The sequence below is a fragment of the Bos indicus genome, chromosome 24, assembly GCF_029378745.1.
Source record: "Bos indicus isolate NIAB-ARS_2022 breed Sahiwal x Tharparkar chromosome 24, NIAB-ARS_B.indTharparkar_mat_pri_1.0, whole genome shotgun sequence".
Classification (NCBI taxonomy): domain Eukaryota; kingdom Metazoa; phylum Chordata; class Mammalia; order Artiodactyla; family Bovidae; genus Bos; species Bos indicus.
In genome coordinates this window covers 62,503,617-62,527,889 of record NC_091783.1, presented here as the reverse complement: position 1 = coordinate 62,527,889, position 24,273 = coordinate 62,503,617, and the positions used below count along the sequence as shown (strand labels likewise).

The window sequence follows — 24,273 nt, the reverse complement described above, 5'->3', positions numbered from 1 at the left end:
GTATTGGAGTTTCAGCTTCAACATCAGTCCTTCCAATGAACACCCAGGACTGATCTTCAGAATGGACTGGATGGATCTCCTTGCAGTCAAAGGGACTCTCAAGAGTCTTCTCCAACACCACAGTTCAAAAGCATCAATGCTTCGGCACTCAGCCTTCTTCACAGTCACACTCACACATCCATACATGACCACTGGAAAAACCATAGCCTTGACTAGACGGACCTTTGTTGGCAAAGTAATGTCTCTGCTTTTTAATATGCTATCTAGGTTGGTCATAACTTTCAGAATGCATCTTACTAACCTGCAATTTCTAGTATCATCCTTTTTCCTCTTTGTTTGGAAAATACTGTGTTGAATATTCTTTGACTGTCAGCTTCTGACAGAGTCACTCTGGTCTTCCTTTATCTTGGCTCCGTTTCCAGGCTCCCTGTTCACTTGTTAGCCTACTTTTCTTTTGAGTCCACATGACACCTAAAACATAAGGACTTTTAATTTGGTAGAACACAGACACAGGGATTTATTTCATTGTCACTTAATGTGAGGTGCTATGGGTAGAGGCAAAATGTCTCATGACGATGTGATAAACGTCGTATATACTACGATTTCCCTTCTTTGGAGCTAAAGCAAAGGACCCGGGTCTCCTGTATTGCAGACAGATTCTTTATAATCTGAGCCACCAGGGAAGCCCAAAGTATAGGATCTTTTTTTTTTTTTTTAATTCTATGATACCAAAACAAGATCTGATACAGAAAACACATTTTCTTGTACTAATTTATACACTGCTCATATCAGATCCATAGTAGATTATATCTTTCACTTAGTAAATTAAAATGGAAAAAAGCAACTAGAATGATACACTCAGTCTCTAAAATTAGAATAACAGCTGATGAGACTACCAATAAGACATTGTGTATGAGCATTTTTAGTAGAAATTGGAAAAACACAGGCAATTTTGTGGAGATAAAATGTTAGTAAGAATATCTTCTTATACCCAACAATATACATTTATATAAATTAGAAATTTACTCTTCTAGTTTATAAGATTTTTAAAAGCAAAGATGTTAATGTGACAACTGTTACCCATAGTAATTCTTTCTAATAAAATTTTTATTTTAGAATACTTTTAAATTCACATATCAATATCAGTGATATCATTATATCAACTTTATAAAGATTTTTCTTCACTAAATGATGCATGTGAAATATAAGCGACAATGGAGATACAGTGACCAGGTAGGTCAAGCATTGAAGGCATTTGATTGAATAACCAAATTTCTGAAAAGCAAATAAAAGTCACATTAAAATGTTAAAAAAATTAAATTTGCATTCTCTCTAACTATATAGGCCTGATAGGATCACTAGAATATATTATTTCAAGATAATCTTTCTAATACGTATGCATACGAAAGAGTCAAGCTACAAACTGGTTGTATTGTAATTGTGTTTTCCATCATATGTGTATTTTTCACACTTTAGATGCTCTTGTTTGATGAGAGAGATGCAGGGTTTAGGGGGAGCAGAATCTCCCATAAAATAAAATGCCGTTGGTTTTGTTGTGCCTGATGAAGAAGAGGAACGGGTGGTCTGCATTGAATTCGATGGAGGGGAGTTTCATTCTTACACTCACTTCACTCCCAGTACCAGCTGCAGCCTCTGTACCTTGTTCATTTATTTCCACAAAACACTTATGGAAAACATTGGACAGAAATAGGTTTCTCTCTGAGGACATTCCTGAGAAATCAGCTTTGCTCTGGTTAAAGGCATCGCTCATCCCCATACTGCTCAAAGTTGACTTGAGATCGTAAGTCTCTTCCAGCTTGAACTTGGGAAGGTTTAACTGCACGTTGCACAACTCCATCATGTCTGCGCTGGTCCACTCACTCAGCTTCTCATAGGTGATAGCCTTTTCCAGCTGCAATTTGGAGCCAATGAAGAAAGAATCAGTAATTTCCAATTAAGAAATAGGAAATAAAGGTTGAGTGAAATCTCTAGATATTACATAGATGAATTATAATCACTCCCATTACCAAAGGTAACAAAACACACACATTTGGAATTTTTTTGTTTATAAAGAGATCTTTCACACTGTTGACATATCATTTTGCAGATTAATAGTTCTCAGGATATAAGCTTAATAAGTTAGACCTTGATTCGAAACAGAAGTACTTCTATGATATTTGCAAGACAGCAACTACATACACAAATATACCAGTATAAATATACATTTAGATGTCATCAACACAAAAGCATACACTCTAGGACACGTTGTACGCCAGGGAACCAAAAAAATTATTTTTATTAGTTGTATTAACTAGTTTAAAACTAGTTTATTAACTAATAATCTAGTTCAATAACTAATTTATTAAATTAGTTTCATTAGCACAGTATACAATCCTTCAAAAACAAAATCTGAGATAAAATGCCTATACTCTATAATTACACCAATATGAAACTAGTAATTATAAATTATGGGGAGAAAAAGAATAGTAAAGAAAGGAAAATCATTCTATCTTAAGAGTAATAACTTTTTAAATAGTGATTTTGAAGCTGCTTTTTCTCTTGATATTTAAAATTTTAAAACAATAAATATATATGTATATACACATATGCATTACATATATAGGATAAAAAGCAATGTTTGATTTTTTAAATAACATGTTTGTTTAAAGCACATGGTTTTGCTAATTTGGAGTTTTCTAGATCCAAGTATTGCTATCAAAGACACATATGTAAATGATGTGCATTAAGTGACAATGTTTCAGGTCAGGAACTTGCACTTTGTAAAAAAAAAAAAAAGGCTTATAATGATGTAACTCTAATGGTTTAGTGTTCACACTTGGTTTTACCATCCTCTCCAGTTTCACAAATTTTATGACACTATCTAGAGATCTTTCTAAACACCAATAGGAAAGTGGAAGCAGAAATATAAACAATCTGGCACACATGAAAAACTACACACAGTGCACAGAAAGACAGACCACTGATTGCACGTGAATCGCTCAGAAATGTAGTCTGGCCAAAATCAGGCTTCAGTTCAGTGCAGTTCAGTTCATCGCTCAATCGTGTCTGACTCTTTGCGACCCCATGAATCACAGCACGCCAGGCCTCCCTGTCCATCACCATGTTTAACTGGTGAACAACTTAAACAATAACCTGAAGATGCACTGATACAGACTATATCTTCTGAAGAGTGTTTACTTGATAAAAAGCATTCTTTAAAAAATGTTTTAGACTCTGTTTTTAAATGTATGTCTAAGGCTAGCTTAATGCATGTGACTTAAAAATTAATTAGGTAGGTTCTACCAGAAGGAGAAAAAAGACCTATACTACCTGAAAGATTGTTATGATCAATCTACACAGCTTTGTTACTCACAATAAATATTTCTAGCTGTTGTTTGTGTGGCTACCCAATGCTAAAGGTGTCTGTAGACTACTTATCCTTCTTGAGAAATAGTAACATCAACCTTACAAAGTTTTGTAAAGCTTAAGTGATACGTGAAAATACAGTAACTAGGGTTGAAGATGTGTTGGTTGCCCCCCTGTGCAGAAATTCAAAAACTGGGAGATCATATCTTTATAAGATCATATCTTTTTTCCCAGGAGGGATAAACACTAGAACCATATTCATGTCAGACTGATGTCTCTTTTTTCAAGTTATTTTTCCATGCAAGTAAACATTCCCAGGTGGTGCTAGTGGTAAAGAGCCTGCCTGCCAATGCAGGAGACATAAGAGACACAGGTTCAATCCCTGGGTCAGGAAGTTTCCCTGGAGGAGAAAATGGCTACCCACTCCAGTATTCTTGTCTATAGAATCCCATGGACAGAGGAACTTGGTGTGTCAATGGAGTTGCACAGAGTCAAACATGACTAAAGTGATTTTGCATGCATTTGCAAAATAGACATAGACTCACAGAGAGAAAACAAATGTTACCAAAGGGGAGAGGAAAGGAGGGAGGTATGAATAGACTGATCCCTTTACCTGATCCAGTCCATCAACGTCTTCTGGCAGCAGTATGAGCAGACTGAGGTCACGGCTCTCATAGTAGAGTTGAAGGCCCATGGCTTGTGGACTTTCTATGTAAAATACTTGAAGTTTTTCTTTCATGGACATCATTTGCACTGGTTTGCTTGTAGTCTGTAGAATATATGCAGCAAAATCACTGGGGAGGTATCTCACCAAATTCTTAATTCTTTAGCAACATTGGTTCCCAGCCATCTGTGACACTGACAAAGATGATGATCCTCTGCTAAATGCTGAATAAAACTATTCAAACTTGCTTTCTGGAAATATGTGTTCCACTGATAACATCGTCAATAAATGATGTGAGAATTTCTTTCTCTGACAGTATTATGGCATCCTCTATGAATCATGGCAAGCTGGATTGTACCAAACACTTAAAACAATATATAATCTTATGCAAACTATGCAAATACCAATGATTCAGAAACTAAGTTGCATTTCAGATGCAAACATTTGAGACAGCCTTTTAATATCATAAAACTGAAATCCACTAAGAGAAGAAAAACACAAGCAATAAACTAGGAGCTAAGAATTGCAAAATATGTGTTTGGTAAAATACCAGTATCTGAAATTTGTGAAGAACTCTTAAAACTCAACAATGATAAAGCAATGAACCCTGCTTAAAAAATAGGCAAAAGATCTAAACTGATACCTCACCAAAGGAAGACCTACAGCATGTGAAAAGACGTTCAATCCTATGTGCTTAGGCAATTGCAAATTAAAACAGTGAAGATTAGCTGTGGAGTGTCACAGCTAATAGAAAGGCCAAAAGTTCAAAACCCTGATGACACAAACTTCTAGCTAAGATGGAACTGACATTCTCTGCCAATGGGAATGCAAAGTGGAAGCCACACCAGATGGCAGTGCAGTGGTTTCTTCCAAAGCTAAACACAACCTTACCACATGATCCAACAACTGTGCTCCTGGGTAGTCACCAGAATGAGTTACAAACATGTTCATGCAAAATCTTGCACATATATGCTTATAGCAGTTTGAGTCATAATTGCCAAAAACTAGAAAGAATCAAAATGCCCTTCAGAAAGGCAAACGGATCAACAAAATCTTAAATCCATACAATGGGAGATTATTCAGCAATAAAGTGAAATGACCTGTCAAGCCACAAAAAGTGGCTTTAAATACATATTGGAGGAACTTTAAATACATATTGCTAAGTAGAAGAATGTGGTTGCACCTTCAAGAAGATTGCATACTATGTAATTCCAATTTTACTGCATTCTGGAAAAGGCAAAACTATACAGACAGTAAAAAGATCATCAGTTGCGAAAGACTTAGAGGGAGGGATGAATGTGTTGAGTACAGGGCATTTTTAGGACAATGAAATTATTCTGTACGATACTGTAATGGTAGATACATGACATTATGAAATGTCAGTAAAGCCAATGGTAAACAAAAGCAAAACCATGCAATTCAGACATTTTATACTTGTTATTTATCCACTCTATGTGGTGCTAAATGTCAATCACAAAGCCCTACCTTTCTGCTAAGGTAGTGGCCTCGTGACCATGGCTGTTCACTCAGGATGCTCTGTGTTGAAATGATTGTCTCAAGGATAAGCATATGGGTGGGACCAATCAGAGTCTTCTTTGGGAGCATTCTGTTAGAGCTAGCAGCCAAGACTCTCTCTGTATTAACAGTAGAGTTGTGAAGCTAGAATAAAGGGCAGTCATATTCCCTGGTCATATGGATAAACTCCATCCTTAATATTAGAGAATGAGAGCAATAATGATGGCTCAAGGGTAGAGGCAGAGAGGACAGATTATGTTTGAGACTCTAGAGGTCCCACTCCTGGTTCCTCTTAGTTTCTTTGATGTTGTTTAGTTTATTAGTCATGTCTGACTCTCTTGTGACACCATGAACTATAGCCCACCATTGTCTTCTGTCCATGGGATTTCCCAGGCAAGAATACTGGAGGTGTTTACTTCTCCAGAGGATCTTCTTGACAGAGGGATTGAACCCACATCTCCCACATTGGCAGGTGGATTCTTTACCCCGAGCCATCAGGGAAGCCCTTGAGCTAACACTAATATAATTCTCATGTCACTGGAGATAGTTTGGAATGCTTTCCTATCACTTGCAGCTGAAAATTTCTACTGCTTTTATCAAGCCAAGTAACTATCCAGCTTATTTCCAGTTAGCCTGTAGGATTATAAATTCAGTCCTTTCTACATCTTTTCCCCACTGATCATCTGAAAATTGCCTATTGCACACAACCTATTGCACACAACATATTGTTACAGCCGTATGTCATCAGCAGCAGTGTTTAAGTGAGATAATCCACCCAGGACTAAAACATTTTCACAAACTTTGGCAGTCAGTTCTTTACCTAAGAATTTGGAATGTGACCTATCAAACTCATCTCTAGAATGGAGATCAGACTTCAGATTGAGAGAAGAAGGATGGGAGAAACAGAGTTGAGAAGATAGAAGATGAATCCTGACAATATTTGAATCTTTGTTTCCATTCAATTCTCAAGACCCAGCCGCATTCCAGCCCTTGGGTGTATCTGTGACCTTCTGTTCATCTCCCTTGTTGCTGAAGTAGTTCCTACTACAAAAACAAATGCTCTGTGTGCCAGCCCAGAGGGAAAACTTAAAGAAAGAGATGAGATTTTAAAATGTTTTTTATTTCTTTTTCTTCTGGAAAAGTAAGAGTTTGGTGTAAGATGATGCTAGTTTAGTAGAACAAGAACAGAACTCGTAAGTGAAGAAGGTGGAATCATGGTTCTGGCAGCCTTCTAACTGAGGCACAGCTCGAGGCACTTGAGGCTTCCCCAGCGTCTCAGTGGTAGAGCATCCGCCTGCCACTGCAGGAGACACAGGAGATCCAGGTTCGATCGGAGACCCAGGTTCGATCCCTGGGTCAGGAAGCTCCCCTGGAGGAGGAAATGGCAACCCACTATTCTTGCCAGGACACTCCCATAGAAAGGGGACTCTGGCGGGCTACAGTCTGTGGGGTCACAAAGAGCAAGTAACACACACACCCCCCAACACTGGACATTTAAAGGTTGGTTCCTCTATTGACCAGAGAAACTATAATGAAACCAAAACAAATAAACTTGAAATGAATCTAGCCACTTAGCCCCACTGCACTTCTAACTTGGAAAATAAATGCAATAACTACCTTACCTACTCTACCATGATCGCAGCGAGGGGTGAGTGATAAAATATGTGAGATTAAAACAATGAAAGGGCAACGTCCAGGTGGGATGAAACTGGGGCTTTTGGGTCAGTCATCCCTGCCCAAGTAAAGAGCCATCATTTACAGGAACAAATATTCAGATAGAATGAATTTAAAATAGAATTTAATTTGCAATGTCTTATAAAATACATACTGGTTATTAACAGGCTCCTACCTTGTTTATTTTGAAAGACTTTTCTGTGGTATTTTGGACTAAGAATTGATGTTCCCAGACTCCTTTAAAGTAAAGGGCATTCACCAGAACCATTCTGGTTGTAGGATCCACTGCATCATCAGGTAGGAGATTTAGGATTTTTCCTACAAAAGCAAAGGGACATATTTCAAATGATATAGTTATGTCCTGGTGAAATGCCACACTTATAAAACTTATGATTATGAAATACTGTTAAATGGTAACATCTTATACCCAGAAAAATTCAAACCAGGAATTCAGTATTGATAGAATACCATTAATATTAACAGGTCTACTTAGATTTCTTCTTCTAAAAGATAGTTTTTATGTAGACCATTTTTGAAGTCCTTACTCAATTTGTTACAGCACTGTTTCTGTTGTACGTTTTCATTTTTTGGCCACAAATCATGTGATATCTTAGTTCCCCAACCAGGGATCAAACCCACACCCTGAGTTTTGGAAGGCAAAGTCCCAACCCCACTGGACCACAAGAGGTGCGCCCTGTTTAAATTATTTCATCTGTTGTTCCAATAGTGTCCTTTTTTTCTAGATTAGAAATCAACCCAAGGGCTCAAGCTGCATTTAGGTCTCATTTCCTCTTAGTCCTCTTTAAGCCAAGGCAGTTTCACATTCATTCTTTGTCTTTCATGACCTTGATACTTTTGGGGGAAAAAAAATTGTAGAATGCTTAACTCTCTGCTCAGATTTTTCTGATGCTTCTTCAAGATAATATTTAAGTTATGTATTTGGGGGAGAATATTGAAGAAAGTGGGGAAAAACACTAGACCATTCAGGTATGACCTATATCAAATCCCTTATGATTATACAGTGGAAGTGAGAAATAGATTTAAGGGACTAGATCTAATAGATGAGTGCCTGATGAACTCTGGACAGAGATACGTGACATTGTACAGGAGACAGGGACCAAGACCATCCCCAAGAAAAAGAAATGCAAAACGGCAAAATGGCTGTCTGTGGAGGCCTTACAATAGCTGTGAAAAGAAGCGAAAAGCAAAGCAGAAAAGGAAAGATATAAGCATCTGAATGCAGAGTTCCAAATAACAAGAAGAGATAAGAAAGCCTTCCTCAGTGTTCAGTGCAAAGAAATAGAGGTAAATAATAGAATGGGAAAGAATAGAGATCTCTTCAAGAAAATTAGAGATTCCAAGGGAATATTTCTTGCAAAGATGGGCTCAATAAAGGACAGAAATGGTATGGACCTGACAGAAGCAGAAGACATTAAGAAGAGGTGGCAAGAATACACAGAAGAACTGTACAAAAAAGATCTTCGTGACCGAGATAATCACGATGGTGTGATCACTCACCTAGAGCCAGACATCCTGGAATGTGAAGTCAAGTGGGCCTTAGGAAGCATCACTACAAATGAAGCTAGTGGAGGTGATGGAATTCCAGTTGAGCTATTTCAAGTCTTAAAAGATGATGCTGTGAAAGTGCTGCACTCAATATGCCAGCAAATTTGGAAAACTCAGCAGTGGCCACAGGACTGGAAAAGGTCAGTTTTCATTCCAATCCCAAAGAAAGGCAATGCCAAAGAATGCTCAAACTACTGCACAATTGCACTCATCTCACATGCTAGCAAGTAATGCTCAAAATTCTCCAAGCCAGGCTTCAGCAAAACGTGAACCATGAACTTCCAGATGTTCAAGCTGGTTTTAGAAAAGGCAGAGGAACCAGAGATCAAATTGCCAACATCTGCTGGATCATGGAAAAAGCAAGACAGTTCCAGAAAAACATCTATTTATGCTTTATTTACTGTGCCAAAGCCTTTGACTGTGTGGATCACAATAAACTGTGGAAAATTCTGAAAGAGTTGGGAATACAGGACCACCTGACCTGCCTCTTGAGAAACCTGTATGCAGGTCAGGAAGAAACAGTTAGAACTGGACATGGAACAACAAACTGGTTCCAAATAGGAAAAGGAGTACGTCAAGGCTATATATTGTCACCCTGCTTATTTAACTTATATGCAGAGTACATCATGAGAAACGCTGGGCTGGAAGAAACAGAAGCTGGAATCAAGATTGCTGGGAGAAATATCAGTAATCTCAGATATGCAGATGACACCACCCTTATGGCAGAAAGTGAAGAAGAACTAAAGGGTGTCTTTATGAAAGTGAAAGAGGAGAGTGAAAAAGTTGGCTTAAAGCTCAACATTCAGAAAACTAACGTCATGGCATCCAGTCCCATTACTTCATGGCAAATACATAGGAAAACAATGGAAACAGTGGCTGACCTTATTTTGGGGGGGGCACCAAAATCACTGCAGATGGTGACAGCAGCCATGAAATTAAAAGATGCTTACTCCTTGGAAGGAAAGTTATGACCAACCTAGATAGCATATTCAAAAGCAGAGACATTACTTTGTCAACAAAAGTCTGTCTAGTCAAGACTATGGTTTTTCCAGTGGTCATGTATGGATGTGAGAGTTGGACTATGAAGACAGCTGAGGGCCGAAGAATTGATGCTTTTGAACTGTGGTGTTGGAGAAGGCTCTTGAGAGTCCCTTGGACTGCAAGGAGCTCTAATCAGTCCATCCTAAAAGGAGATCAGTCCTGGGTGTTTATTGGAAGGACTGATGTTGAAGCTGAAACTCCAACACTTTAGCCACCTGATGGAAGAGCTGACTCATTTGAAGAGACCCTGATGCTGGAAAAGATAGAGGGCAGGAGGAGAAAGGAACAACAGAGGATGAGATGGTTGGATGGCATCACCGGCTCAATGGACATGAGTTTGGGTAAACTCTGGGAGGTGGTGATGGACAGGGAGGCCTGGTGTGCTGTGGTTCATGGGGTTGCAAAGAGTCGGACACGACTGAGTGACTGAACTGAACTGATTGCTGTTGTGGGCTGAATTTTGTCCTTCCCAAAAGATACATTAATTCCTAACCCCCAGTCCCTGTGAATGTGATCTCATTTCAAAATAGGGTCTTTGCAGGTGCAATCAAGTTACAATGAAGTCATACTGGATTAGGTTGGGCCTCTAATTCAATGACTGGTGTCCTTATAAAAGGAGAGAAATTCGAACACAGACACACAGACTGTGAAAACACAAAGACAAAGGAGAGGAAGAGTAGAAAGCCATGTATCAACAGAGGCAGAGATTGGAGAGATGCTTCTACAAGCCAAGGTTTGCCAGCAACTATCAGCAACTAGGAGAGAGGCATGGAATGGCTTCTTTCCTAAAATTTTCCAAAGAAGTGGAAGCCTGGCGTGCCACAGTTCATGGGGTTGCGAAGAGTGAAACTCAGATTAGCGACTGAATAACAGTAGAGCCCTGTCAACACCTTAACTTCGGATGTGCAGCCTCCAGAACTGTGTTGTTGCATGTCTAGCACTAAGTTGTGTCTGACTCTTTGCGACCCCGTGGACTGTAGCCCGCCAGGCTCCTGTGTCCATGGGATTTCCCAGGCAAGAATACTGGAGTGGGTTGTCATTTCCTTCTTCAAGGGATCTTCCCACCCCAGGGATGGTACCTGCATCTCCTGCATCTCCTTCATTGGTAGGCACATTCTTTACCACTGAACCACTAGGGAAGCACCAGAACTATCAGAGAATATATTTCCATTGGTCTAAACCACACAGTTTGTGGTCATTTGCTATGACAGCCCTCAGATTTATGGCACATTTATATCATCATAGGAAAGTCCGGACAGCTCTGTGATCTGGTGAAATGGATTCTGTCATTCTCCTTGAGTGCATCAGCCTATATGGGGAAGATGGCAAGACCCTTATGCAAACCAATCTTGTGAGCATCAGACATTTACTCTCTACTCAGCTCTGAAAGGATTTGCTTCGGTGAAAGCATATGAGTTGTTCCCTCTCTTCCTGTCCATAAGGCCCTTTTCTGTCTTCTAGGGACCCAAGTAGGCAGAGGGTAGGCATTTGAGAGCTGAGATTTAATTCAGCTCCGGCACTATAATTGCTTCTACATCTACTGGAAAGAAGCCTCTGTCAATGCAGGCAGACATAAGAGACATGGGTTCGATCTCTGTGTCTGGAAGATTCCCCTGGAGGAGAGCATGGCAACCCACTCCAGTATTCTTGCCTGGAGAATCCCATGGACCAAGGAGCCTGGCGGGCTACAGTCCACAGGGTCGCAAAGAGTCGGACACGACTGAAGTGACAGCACAGCTACTGTGTTTAGTTTGTGTTGTGCATTTCAATGTGCTTTTGCCTGTACAATCACATTTGGTTCTCACATGAACTGGAACAATGTAAGTAGTTTCTTTCTGTAAATACAGGCTAATCCATAATTCTCAAACCAGACTCACATTTGGATGAATCCAAATCAGGCGTAAGTTAGGAAAAACAGTCACTCCTGCCTCAGCATGGCTTCTGAATCACTGTTGCTGCTGCTGCTAAGTCGCTTCAGTCATGTCTGACTCTGTGCGACTCCATAGATGGCAGCCCACCAGGCTCTGCCATCCTTGGGATTCTCCAGGCAAGAACACTGGATAGGGTTACCATTTCCTTCTCCAATGCATGAAAGTGAAAAGTGAAAGTGAAGTCACTCAGTCGTGTCCAACTCTTAGCGACCCCAAGGACTGCAGCCTACCAGGCTCCTCCATCCATGGGATTTTCCAGGCAAGAGTACTGGAGTGGGTTGCCATTTCATTCTCCTCTGAGTCACTAGTTCAGTAAAAAAAAGAACTGAGAATGTAGGGCTGCCAGCTTCCTCAATTCACTTCAATAAACATCAATGTTCTGAACAAATACCATAAGCGAGGCTATTATTTGTTAGTGATTCAAAGCAGAAACTCAAATAAGGTAGTGTTATTGCACTTAGGTCCTTGAATCTAGTGGGAGAGGTAGGGACGTCAATGAACAACTGAACAATTGTTAGTTTTAGGAACGACGTGGTAAGTGTCAAGGTAAAGGTTCCCAAAGGTGCTTTGAGAGCAAGGAGGAAGGCTCTTTGTCTGAGGGAGGCCCTGAGTTGTTAACCAGTGGCCATGAAGGGGCTGGGAGTGGCAGGAGAGGGGCAGTTTCTGATTGAGGGGACACAGGAGTAAATATGTGAGGGTGTGAAGTAGCACAGGAATCTTCTGGGATTCTGTGCCACTTGAAATTCCTGAGCATTAGTTTTGAGTCAGAGAATGATAAGAGTTGGAGTGGAGAGACAGGCAAGACCCCATGGTCACGCTGAGCTTCTATATCAGTTTAGGGAGTTAGGATTCATCTTTTACTACAGGTCCAGGCAACTGACTATCTTGGTTTGTCCAGGCCTGAGAGACTTTCAGAAAATAAAATCTGGAAATTCCCAGGCAAACTAAGACAAAATGGTCACCAGAGCATAACGTATGCTGTGTTCCCAAGTTTGGGATATAAATGGAATTGATGTGTGAAAGTTTCAGGGCAGCCACTTAAAAGCAAAGAGGCTTTATCTTCCCTATTTCCTGCTGACTGTGACACTGACAAACATTAAGAATCATCTCCTGTGTGCACAATCTCAGTGGTGTGCCACTCTGCAACCTCATGGACTGTAGCCTGTCAGGCTTCTCTGGAATTCTCCAGGCAAGAATACTGGAGTGGATTGCCATTTCCTTCTCTAGGTGATCTCCCCAACCCAAGGACTGAACCCAAATCTCCTGCATTGGCAGATGGGTTCTTTACTACTGAGCCACCAGGGCAGCCCAAGAATCATCTTAGACAAATATAAAAGCCACATCTTGAAGATGCAGCTCTAATCCACAAGGTGTATCTCTGGAAGGCCTCTGGGAAGAGAATGCTTATCTATCCTGTGATGATTAGGTCAGAGATAAACTATCTTTTTTGGACATGAATCTGAGCAAACTCTGGGAAATGGTGAAGGGAAGGCTGGTGTTCTGCAGTCCACGGGGTTAAAAAGAGCCAGACAAGACTTAGCAACTGAACAACAATAGCAACAACAAACTTCTATCCTATTACTAGGATAGTTACTGCATTTTAAATCTGTTCTAATATATGACCTTATTCTGGAACTTACTTAAGGTTATACAGTATATTTAATGCCACACATTAATTATTCATTAGCAGCCACTTTTCTTTAGAAACCACATGTGCATCAGTATTCCAAAACTTTTTGCGTTTCTCTGGAGTCCTCTTTGGAATTAGTAGAGTGTGATCATTCTCTTGTTTACTTGGTATTAATTAAATGGTTGTCTTATTTGTTTTAGATAAGACTTAGAATAAAAACAAATGTTCTGAATAATTAGAATATGCCCACAGTTCTATTTAAGAAATGTACATACTTAACACATAACACAATTCAAAATGATAAAGTAATACTTTTCAAAAATACACTGGTGATCACCTTGCAGAAAGCTTACCCTCAGTCTGTTTTTCAACCCAAGAGTTGATCTCCTTTCTGATTTGGTCAGAAGCTCCTATAAAGTTCACAGACTGTGGCTCTGCACCAAAATATGTTTTCACATCTTCTAAATATTTCTGGAAGATATAGGTAAAATCTCCTTTTGTAGATTTTTTTTTTATCAAAGCTGAGAAATCAAGTCTATTTAGATTATTGAAAAACAAAAATACAGCTAGATGGATAATTGCAAACTCTCACCCCATTGTTTTCTTCAGTCTTCCATACTCCAGCTATGGTTAAAACTAAGCTCCCCTGTGTAAACTTAGCTGGATGCAGACTAGCCATGCAGAACTGCAGTTGTGGAAGGAAGGCCTGCCCCCTACAGCTCTGGAGCCCCCACATCCATATATATATGTGCCATGTGGCATGTGGGATCTTATTTCCAGGAGTCTTCTCCACTGTACAGCTTGACTTTTTCTATTGCTATCCTTCTGTCCTATTCAATTTCTTTACTTCTTACCCACAGGGCACCTGGGTCTTCTGGCTCTTTTCTGACACATGCCAAAGAACGTGACAGACAAACAGGAAGAACTAAATGTTTGGCCGGACATAGAGTTGACTCGGGAGAAGGCAATGGCACCCTACTCCAGTACTCTTGCCTGGAAAATCCCATGGACAGAGGAGCCTGGTAGGCTGCAGTCCATGGGGTCGCTAAGAGTCAGACACGACTGAGCGACTTCACTTTCACTTTTCACTTTCATGCATTGGAGAAGGAAATGGCAACCCACTCCAGTGTTCTTGCCTGGAGAATCCCAGGGACCGTGGAGCCTGGTGGGCTGCCATCTATGGGGTCGCACAGAGTCGGACACGACTGAAGCGACTTAGCAGCAGCAGCAGCAGCAGCAAAGTTAACTCCTCTGAGGATCTGCATTGTGGGGTCTCAACCATCAGAGAAGAGAAGTTGACTTAATTGCATGTAAATAGCATTTTCTATAGTCATAATGTGAAGTGATTTATCTGATCCTAAAGTCAGCTTTGCTCTTGAGGACAGAGTCTCCAGCCACCCTCTGATGACGATGCCGCCCTCTGCTCCTTCAGACTCACCACATGGAACTACTCTAGATCTTTTGTTCTATTTCCCAAGAAACAAATGTTGGCCCAGGGTTTATATAAACCCCATTTCTATGTGTGTTAGTGGGTTGTACCCCTTTATTCTGGGCATAAAATTCTGATCACTAGATGTGGTTTGAGATACATTGTTGGTTTCCTTTACAACTTGACACATTGGTCAGTTTAAATGATTACCAGAAATACTGACCACAGACATCCTATACATTAAGATTGTCCCGGGATCCCTGTAGAAAAGCACAAAGCGTCTGATTGGTCTCACATGGCTCTTTCTTTCCCATCAACTTAAAATAAGAGGTTTGCACTTACCTTGTGAAATGGAAAAGTTTTCTCCCCGTAGATCCTGTTGGCTGTTTTAAGTATGCAAGCATGGCTGGAACTGTTGATTTCCGAAATAAGTGTCTGGAAATCAGAGTATATTTCTTCAGGCTTGCCCACATTGAATTCCTTTCAAAGAAAAGAAATTGGTCAAATAAAAATGTTGAAAAAGAAACACATGTATATGAACAATTTAGAATAAAAGAAATTATTTCACGTTCATGAACTGATCATGAAATCAACTGCATGGCAGGTAAATGTTTTCTTTGGTGCTCTTAGTGCAGGATGTAAACGTTGTTGAGGCATAATTTCTTCACACTCAGTATGCAAAGATAAGAGCAGGGTTGAACGTGAAATAGTTTGAAGGGAAAGAAAGGGGAAGAATGTAACTCTTTCAAAAAGTGTGGACAGTGTGCTCTAAAATTTTCCTATAGTTTTAATATCTTTTTCTAAGAAAAATGACCTATTAAAGGTTGTTTGATTTAGCCACTAAAAAAAAATGCTAAAAGTACCTTCTCCTTAATTATCAAATGGATATTGAAATATAAGACATACCATTTTCCTTTTCTTTTCACTGTCAGGACAAAATGTGCTGTCCTGGTCTCTGCTAAATTGAAGAACCTATAATTTCAATAAAAAGGCAACACATGAGCACATTTTGCAGAGGTGTGATCATTTGAAATACACATCAGTAAATACAAGCCTGTCATTCCCATAGCTGCAAAACATATGATTAATGAAGCAAGGGAGCTCTGATTTGACTTAAACGGTGTATTACCTGGACTAACAGAGTAAGTCAAGAGCTGCTTTTAAATAAATTTTTAAGTTGAATTTAAGTTGTTAGTCTGTTTACTTTAATGCTTGGCATTGGACATTGAAAATAGCATTGGGAATGGCCTTAAATGTAAAATCCTCATGTTTTCCATGGTTCGTTTTTATCTATCATTGTTTGCGAAGAAAGCTAAGTATTCAATTAAGTGCATCATTTAGCCAGTTTAAGCAAAAGCCACCATTGCCCTGATTATCTGGAAAATTCAGGAGTTTTAGTTGTTTTTTCTACTTAAGTGCTTCAGTTCTCACTGCCGACCATCATCTGACGATAGAGTCAGAGTCTTTGTGTTCCCCCAGCATGTATGTGAAATTCACAGGAAGGATGTGGACTCTGTTTCTCTTAAATTGTCCAAGAGGAGAAAGACACTAATTATACTCCCACGTGCGTCCTGGATGCAGCTCACAGAAAGGAACAGCACTACTGAACGGCCTTCACTTTCACTTTGCTATATAAGGCTACACACACATATAGAAACACTGTGATTTGAGAATGCTTACATCAGATTAACTGCTTATACAGTAATCAGTTTAGTTCAGTCACTCAGTCATGTCCAACTCTTTGTGACCCCATGGACTGCAGCACGCCAGGCTTCCCTGTCCATCACCAACTCCCGGAGCTTGCTCAAACTCATGTCCATCGAATCGGTGATGCCATCCAACCATCTCATCCTCTGTCCTGCTGTTCTCCTCCCACCCTCAATACCTCCCAGCATCAGGGTCTTTTCAATTGAGTCAGTTCTTCACATCAGGTGGCCAAAGTATTGGAGCTTCAGCATCAGCATCAGTCCCTCCAATGAATATTCAGGACTGATCTCCTTTAGGATGGACTGGTTGGATCTCCTTGTAGTCCAAGGGACTCTCAAGAGTCTCCTCCAACACCACTGTTCAAAAGCACAACTCTTTGGTGCTCAGCTTTTTTTATAGTCCAATTTTCACATCCATACATGACTACTGGAAAAACCATAGCTTTGACTAGACGGACCTTTGTTGGCAAAGTAATGCCTCTGCTTTTTAATATGCTGTCTAGGTTGATCATGGGCTTCCCTGGTGGCTCAGTGGGTAAAGAGTCGGCCTGCAGTGCAGGAGAACCAATTTCTATCCCTCACTTGGGAAGATCCCCTGGAGAAGGAAATGGCAACCCACTCCAGTATTCTTGTTTGGAGAAGTCCATGGACAGAGGAGCCTAGTGGGCTACAGTCAATGGGGTCCCAAAGAGTCGGACATGCCTGAGTGACTAAGGTGACCAGGTTGGTCGTAGCTTTTCTTCCAAGGAGCAAGCGTCTTTTACTTTCATGGCTGCAGTCACCATCTGCAGTGATTTTGGAGCCAAAAAAAAATAGAGTCTGTATACAGCCTTGACATACTCCTTTCCCGATTTGGAACCAGTCTGTTGTTCCATGTCCAGTTCTAACTGTTGCTTCTTGACCTGCATACAGATTTCTCAGGAGGCAGGTCAGGTGGTCTGGTATTCCCATCTCTTTTAGATTTTTCCACAGTTTGTTCTGATCCACACAGTCAAAGGCTTGGCATAGTCAATAAAGCAGAAATAGATGTTTTTCTGGAACTCTCTTGCTTTTTCCATGATCCAGTGGATGTTGGCAATTTGATCTCTTGTTCCTCTGGCTTTTCTAAATCCAGCTTGAACATCTGGAAGTTCACATACTGTTGAAGACTGGCTTGGAGAATTTTGAGCATTACTTTGCTAGCATGTGAGATGAGTGCAATTGTGTGGTAGTTTGAGCATTCTTTGGCATTGTGCTTCTTTGAGATTGGAATGAAAACTGACTTTTTCCAGTCCTGTGGCCACTGCTGAGTTTTCCAAATTTGTTGGCATATTGAGTGCAGCATTTTCACAGCATCATCTTTCAGGATTTGAAATAGCTCAGCTGGAATTCCGTCACTAGCTTTGTTCATGGTGATGTTTCCTAAGGCCCACTTCACTTCTCATTCCAGGATGCCTGGCTCTAGGTGAGTGATCACACCATCGTGATTATCTGGGTCATGAAGATCTTTTTTGTATAGTTCTTCTGTGTATTGTTTCCACCTCTACTTAATATCTTCTGCTTTTGTTAGGTCCATACCATTTCTGTCCTTTATTGAGCCCATCTTTGCATGAAATGTCCCCTTGGTATCTCTAATTTTCTTAAAGCGATCTCTAGTCTTTCCCATTCTATTGTTTTCCTCTATTTCTTTGCACTGATTGCTGAGGAAAGCTTTCTTATCTCTCCTTGCTATTCTTTTGAACTCTGCATTCAAACTGGTGTATCTTTACTTTTCTCCTCTGCCTTTAGCTTCTCTTCTTTTCTCAGCTATTTGTAAGTCCTCCTCAGACAACCATTTTGCCTTTTTGCATTTCTTTTTCTTGGGGATGGTCTTGATCACTGCCTCCTGTACACTGTCACAAACTTCCATCCATAGTTCATCAGGCACTCTATATATCAGATCTAGTCTCTTATATCTATTTCTCACTTCCACTGTATAATCATAGGGGATTTGATTTAGGTCATACCTGAATGGTCTAGTGGTTTTCCCTACTTTCTTCAATTTAAGTCTCAATTTGGCAATAAGGAGTTCATGATCTGAGCCACAGTCAGCTCCTGGTCTTGTTTTTGCTGACTGTATAGAGCTTCTCCAACTTTGGCTGCAAAAAATATAATCAATCTGATTTCAGTATTGACCATCTAGTGATGTCCATGTGTAGAGTCTTCTCTTGTGTTGTTGGAAGAGGGTGTTTGCTATCACCAGCGCATTCTCTTGGCAAAACTCTATTAGCCTTTGCCCTGCTTCACTTTGTACACCAAGGCCAAATTTGCCTGTTACTCCAGGTATCTCTTGACTTTCTACTTTTGCATCCCCATCTCCTATAATGAAAAGGACATCTTTTTTGGGTGTTTGTTCTAGAAGGTCTTGTAGGTCTTCATATTCATAGAACCACTCAACTTCAGCTTCTTCAGCATTAGTGGTTGGGGCATAGACTTGGATTACTGTGATATTGAATGGTTTGCCTTGGAAACAAACAGTAATACTGTTCTACTATTTTAATGCTCTTCATGTATTCATTAGATTCACCCAGACAAGCAGGGACTGAACAAAGTAACAACCAAACAAAGCATGAGAAACAGATTTCACCTGATTTTTTTATTTGTGTCTTTTTAAATCAATTTATTATTATTTTGTTTATTTATTTTTGACTGTGCTGGGTCTTTGCTGCTTTGCGTGGGCATGTGGGCTTTCTTTATTTGAAGTGCCTGAAGGCTACTCTTTGAGTGGGGCTTCCCTTGTTTTGGAGCCTAGGCTCTAGGTGCACAGGCTACAATAGTTGCCCTGCAGCCTGTAGGATCTTCCCCGAGCAGGAATCAAACCATGTCCCCTACATTGGCAAGCAGATTTTAACCACTGAGCCACCAAAGAAGTCCTCTATTTGTGTTTTTAAGAAAATCCTTCCAAGATTAGAAAGATGATGACTAACTCTATTAAAGTACGAGCCATGACTTTCTTGAAATATTTTAATAATCAGAATTTTAAAAAATTTTGACATTGAACCAAACTTGATAACCTCATGTCTCCATCTGATTTTGCCAGAGAACACAGGTTCTTAAATAGTTTTCCTAGAAACAGTTGTCTGTTGATTCACTTTCTCAGCCTTACTTTTTAAGGTCTGGAAAATGTGTGTGTGTTTTATTTTGGAAGACATGATTGTAAAATGTGGACTATTTGGGTTCCAGGAGAGGAATGAAGGTAAAAGCCAAATAAAAGCATTTCATTTTAAGCCAGTAGAGGATAGTTGACCTTTCTTACTCACCTGGGCCATTTGGGCTGCAGTGGTCCCTTTGGTGCCCAAATACACCATGGCCAAGGAGGCTGAGATCCCCCAGGGAGAAAAGAAGATATTTTTACCCTCAGCAGATTCAGCTAGCTTTTTACTAAACTCCAGAGCAAATTGGTTGATAGATTTTGCTAGAAAGTCCATTGGGAAGATCTAAGAAAAATAAAGCAGAGTTAAAGAACATATTAATAATCTTTTCCATTTATTTTACTTTTTTTAAATGGATTTTTTGGCTAACACAATTATCTTTTCTATCATCCTTCATTGAAATGACAAAAGAATGTATTATCCAACCTGATTATATACATAATAACCTATGTAACAATCTATATGGGGCTTCCCTGGTGGCTCAGTGGTAAAAAATTGGCCTGCCAATGCAAGAGACATGGGTTCAGTCCCTGGGTCAGGAAGATCCCTCGAGAAGGAAATGGCAACCTACTCCAGCATTCTTGCCTAGGAAATCCCATGGACAGAGGAGTCTGGCAGGCTACATTCAACGGGTCACCAAGAGTCAGACACGATTTAGCAACTAAACAACAACAATAACCTATATATCTGTATTTATGCCCTCCTAAGAGCTAAATGAAAATAATTCCAGTATTATTTTAAATCTTAGGAAACTGAAGTCCAGAAAGTTTGAGAGAACGCCCTCAAATTCTAGCACTGAAACACCTGAGAGAACACCTGGATTCTGGTCATTTGGGTCTTCCTGTTGAAATTGCCAGAGTTTAAATTGCAGTAGAATCAGCCAAGTGCTTCTTTTCTATACACCACATACCTGCTGGCTTCACCAGTAAATGAGGAATAATTATACACCTTTTTGACTTTGTACTTTTTCTCACTTATCTTTCATCCTTATTTTTATACTTTTTAACCTTGTTTATCCATGTGCACCTTGATAGATGGTATCCTGGTTCGTGGAGAGCCTTTATCCTCCTTCATAATAAGATGAAACCCAACCCTGCTCCATACCTTTTCCTCTGGATGCTTTTTCTGAACTTTGGGGTTCACAAGAGCGTGTCTACCACCAAAGTCCCATAAGGTAGCTTTTGCCACTGCCTGGTGCTTATCACACTGCTAGTTCTGTTTTCATATGTTCGTATCTTTTCATCTCTAGAACAAGTTCCCTGAGAGCAAAATTTTCTTATTCTGCTTTGTGCATCTGCTAGCACCTATCTCAGGACTTTGTACAAAATGGAAACTTCCAAATATTTATTTATTTTTTATTTAGAGTGTTTATAGTTAAGGTTCTAGTCACCATTTTTAAAAATCTATTTAAACCTGAAACTTTCACAGTCTAGTGGAAATGCTTATAGAGAAGTAGAGAAGTCAAGACTCTTGTCTTTATTCTCACTCACTTGAAACCCCCTGAAACCAATCATAATGAACAAAGAAACTCAAGCTTTCTCATTTTTAAAAATATTGTATTCGGTTTCTAAATTTCACCTCTAATCACCCTGATATTCTCATTTAAGATTTTTAAAACTGGATTGCTATCAAAGAAATAGTGAGTTTAATCTATTGTGATTTTATAGCCAAATAATTTCTCAAACTGATTAAATAATTTAAAATAAACCAAATTCCTAGGCCTAGAGATTCCTATTAGGGTGAGTACTGTATAGAACTTGGTCTTGCACTGATATCATGTGGCCCTCTGAGAAACCTAGAATGAGAACTTTAGAGAAGTCAGGAGATCTCTCTAGCTAAATGGTTGAATCAAGGGAGAGACATGTGCAGACAAAGTCTTGATTTCTTCATGACTTGAATTAACAGTGATACTGTTGAAACCCCTCCTAGTCATAGGCTTACCCTTAACCAAACAACTTCTCAGCCTTTAAATCATCTCTAGTCATAGCTTCTACCTATTGCAGAAGCTGATGATAATTCTAGGCTAACACTATTTTATTAAATGAAAAAAGCAGCAACCCTTGTTTTGTAATAACTCTACACCCTCATAAAATGTTTGAAATTTACATATAAGCACTTTCTCCTGACAGATCCAGTGCCATCTTGGAAATAAGCTCCCTGTTTTCTTTATAGCTATATCCCTTTAAATGATGTTTTGTTTACTACCTATATATTAAGCTTTATCTTTTATTTTTTAATTTTCTTATTTGGCTGCACTGGGTCTTAGTTGCAGCATGTAGAGTCTTTGCTTGCAGAATGTAGGGTCTAGTTCCCTGAACAGTCATCAAACTCGGGTCCTCTGCTTTGGTAGCATAGATTGTTAGCCACTAGACCACTGGGACAGTCCCCTAAGCTTTCTATTTTAAGAACTCATGAATTTTTCATATGGAAAATGCTTGGCTCCATGGCCAAAGCATAATCATCATGAAGGGAAGAGAGGAGAAATTATTATTTTAAGGCTGAGGACTTTTATCTTTCTACCTATGATTTATGATTATTCTAGAGTTTAGATACTGGTAGCAAATTCCTGAAAATGATAATTCTCTCTGATGAAAGAGTTAATTTCTTGTGGAAAGTTAATAGACAGTTATCTTCAGTTTCATTAACTCTCATTAATATCATCATTAATAAATCATATGCAGCCTAGAACATACAAGAGGAACAACTCTTGCCTTTAAAAAAAAGTATCGAAGTGCTAAGCCAGCATTAAAGGTGATTCCTGAAAGATGCAGAATTTGGGGATGAAATTCTCATGAAATAATTTATCCATTCAAGGGATGGAGAGTGATCTTCTCGGAGGATACTATAAATAAAGACTAAAGTCTAGATCAAAAACCATGTGTGCCCTTTTCAGAATGAATTTCTCTTTTGCAGTTTCCGGGAGGTATATACATACATCAGTACGCCTGCTCAGTCGTGACTGACTCTTTGAGACCCAGTGGATTATAGTCTACCAGGTTCCTCTGTCTATGGAATTTTCCAGACAAGAATACTGGAGTGGGTTGTCATTTCCTAATCCATATATCATTATCCATACATTTATGTAAAATATGTAATATCTCAGTCTGTAATGGGGCTTAATCAAAGAAATATGAAAATAAGAAAAGAATAGTATCATTCATCAAAATGTGTCATTATAGATACACATATTCCCAGCAAATCAGTCTTGGAAAGAATCTTCTAATCCTAATCAAATTATCTCATTTTATCTGCTAGGAAACTAAGGCCCAGAGAAGTAAAATGTGCTAACATGCACAGCTCCCTAACAGCAGAGCTCTCATTTCAATCCCAGTCTCTGGACTCTAAATACAAATCCTTTTGCCACTATATTTTATTGCCTTTAAGGTTTTATGGTGAAAGGGAGGGATTGGGTGACAAAAGAGGTCGAATAAGAGGAGGGAGAAATGAGCGGTGATGGTGAGTGGGAGGAGGGAGCAGGAAGGACTCTGCTCTGCTTTCCTGTTAGAGGACAGTCAAGGCCTCCTGACCTTCCCAGGGTACTAACAATACTGTCTACTTGGTGGAGTCATGCATGTCAGAAAATGAACTCTCCACACCCCCAGCACTTCTGAGTTTACCTGAAGCCATTTCTGAGGGAATTAATAGTCTTGAAGGGTTTCTGATGAGCATGTAGTGTAAGGTTAGGGTCTTGATTATTCCATGAAAGAGAAGAAAGCTTTTGGCCCCTGGAATGAAGGCCAAGACTTGAAATTGGGTAGGGGTAGGGGGTAGAGAGTCAAATCATTAGTTCCGTACGCAAATGAGTGAGATCAAGTTCATGTTGCCAAGTCTACTCTTTTGAAGGGATAGAAGGGTTTTGGGTCAATCATTCTGAGAATATCCTATTTCTTTTTGCCCCTGTTGACAAATACAAAGGCAGCAAATCCCAAAATGTGACTGGAAAAAAATATCATTCATAATCCACAATTCATGGTAAAACCACATCTCTCACATCTTTGGAAATGAAAGCGCTCTCCTGCTTGGCCTTTCCCAGCACAATCTTTGAACCAGTTCAAGGTTAAATCTCTCAGACTTGCACAGAATTCTAGGGGGATGGCCTCAACTATCATTTCTGTTCTGTGGAGGTCTTGATAGTTTGTTATTCATCTAGGCAGTACAATGAATAAAGAAAACATAAACATTTTTAAACAAAGAAATATTTACAATACCTTGTTTTCTTCCACTGGAGCAGAATTGGCAGTGGGTTCCTTTAGTAAGAAATTGTGGCTGAGTTAAGTAACTCTTAACTGTAGGAGTAATTTTTAGCAATTTTAGTACCACCCTTTTCTTAGCCCCACCCTCTGATTCACTTTTACAAGCCTATACACTCTTCCTTTCAAGTTTATCTTGGCCAGAAGATCAAACAAAAAGAGAGATAGACAAGGTTTTGCCTCAATTACTTAATGGCCCACATTTTCCATGTCTGTCTGTCCACAGAGCCTGGAATTCTGACAAATTGTAACTCACACATTCCTGGCTTCATGTTTTCCCTAGTCTGCCAACTGGCAGAGATTAGTGGCTTCCCCTAGATATTTTTTCCCA

General features: G+C 39.6%; 1 protein-coding gene across 1 annotated transcript; it reads right to left on the bottom strand.

Moving 5' to 3' along the window:
- Nucleotides 1-1,089: 1,089 nt before the first annotated feature.
- Nucleotides 1,090-23,963, bottom strand: LOC109577709 (serpin B10). Its single transcript, XM_019986464.2, has 8 exons — nucleotides 23,901-23,963; nucleotides 19,801-19,977; nucleotides 15,723-15,788; nucleotides 15,159-15,296; nucleotides 13,741-13,858; nucleotides 7,395-7,537; nucleotides 3,980-4,135; nucleotides 1,090-1,912 (listed from the first exon to the last, which is right to left on the bottom strand). The coding sequence occupies exons 2-8, from the start codon at nucleotides 19,966-19,968 to the stop codon at nucleotides 1,508-1,510; spliced, it is 1,194 nt and encodes a 397-aa protein (XP_019842023.2). The 5' UTR covers nucleotides 19,969-19,977; nucleotides 23,901-23,963; the 3' UTR covers nucleotides 1,090-1,507.
- Nucleotides 23,964-24,273: the final 310 nt, after the last annotated feature.

What these genes read in the sequence shown, in the direction of transcription:
- LOC109577709 (XM_019986464.2), bottom strand. Translation starts at nt 19,968, where the DNA reads ATGGACTTTCTAGCAAAATCTATCAACCAATTTGCTCTGGAGTTTAGT. An exon ending in GTGAAAAGAAAAGGAAAATG is followed by an intron (nt 15,297 to 15,722) that starts GTATGTCTTATA and finishes TTTCTTTGAAAG; the next exon opens with GAATTCAATGTGGGCAAGCC. An exon ending in AAACTTTTCCATTTCACAAG is followed by an intron (nt 13,859 to 15,158) that starts GTAAGTGCAAAC and finishes TATATCTTCCAG; the next exon opens with AAATATTTAGAAGATGTGAA.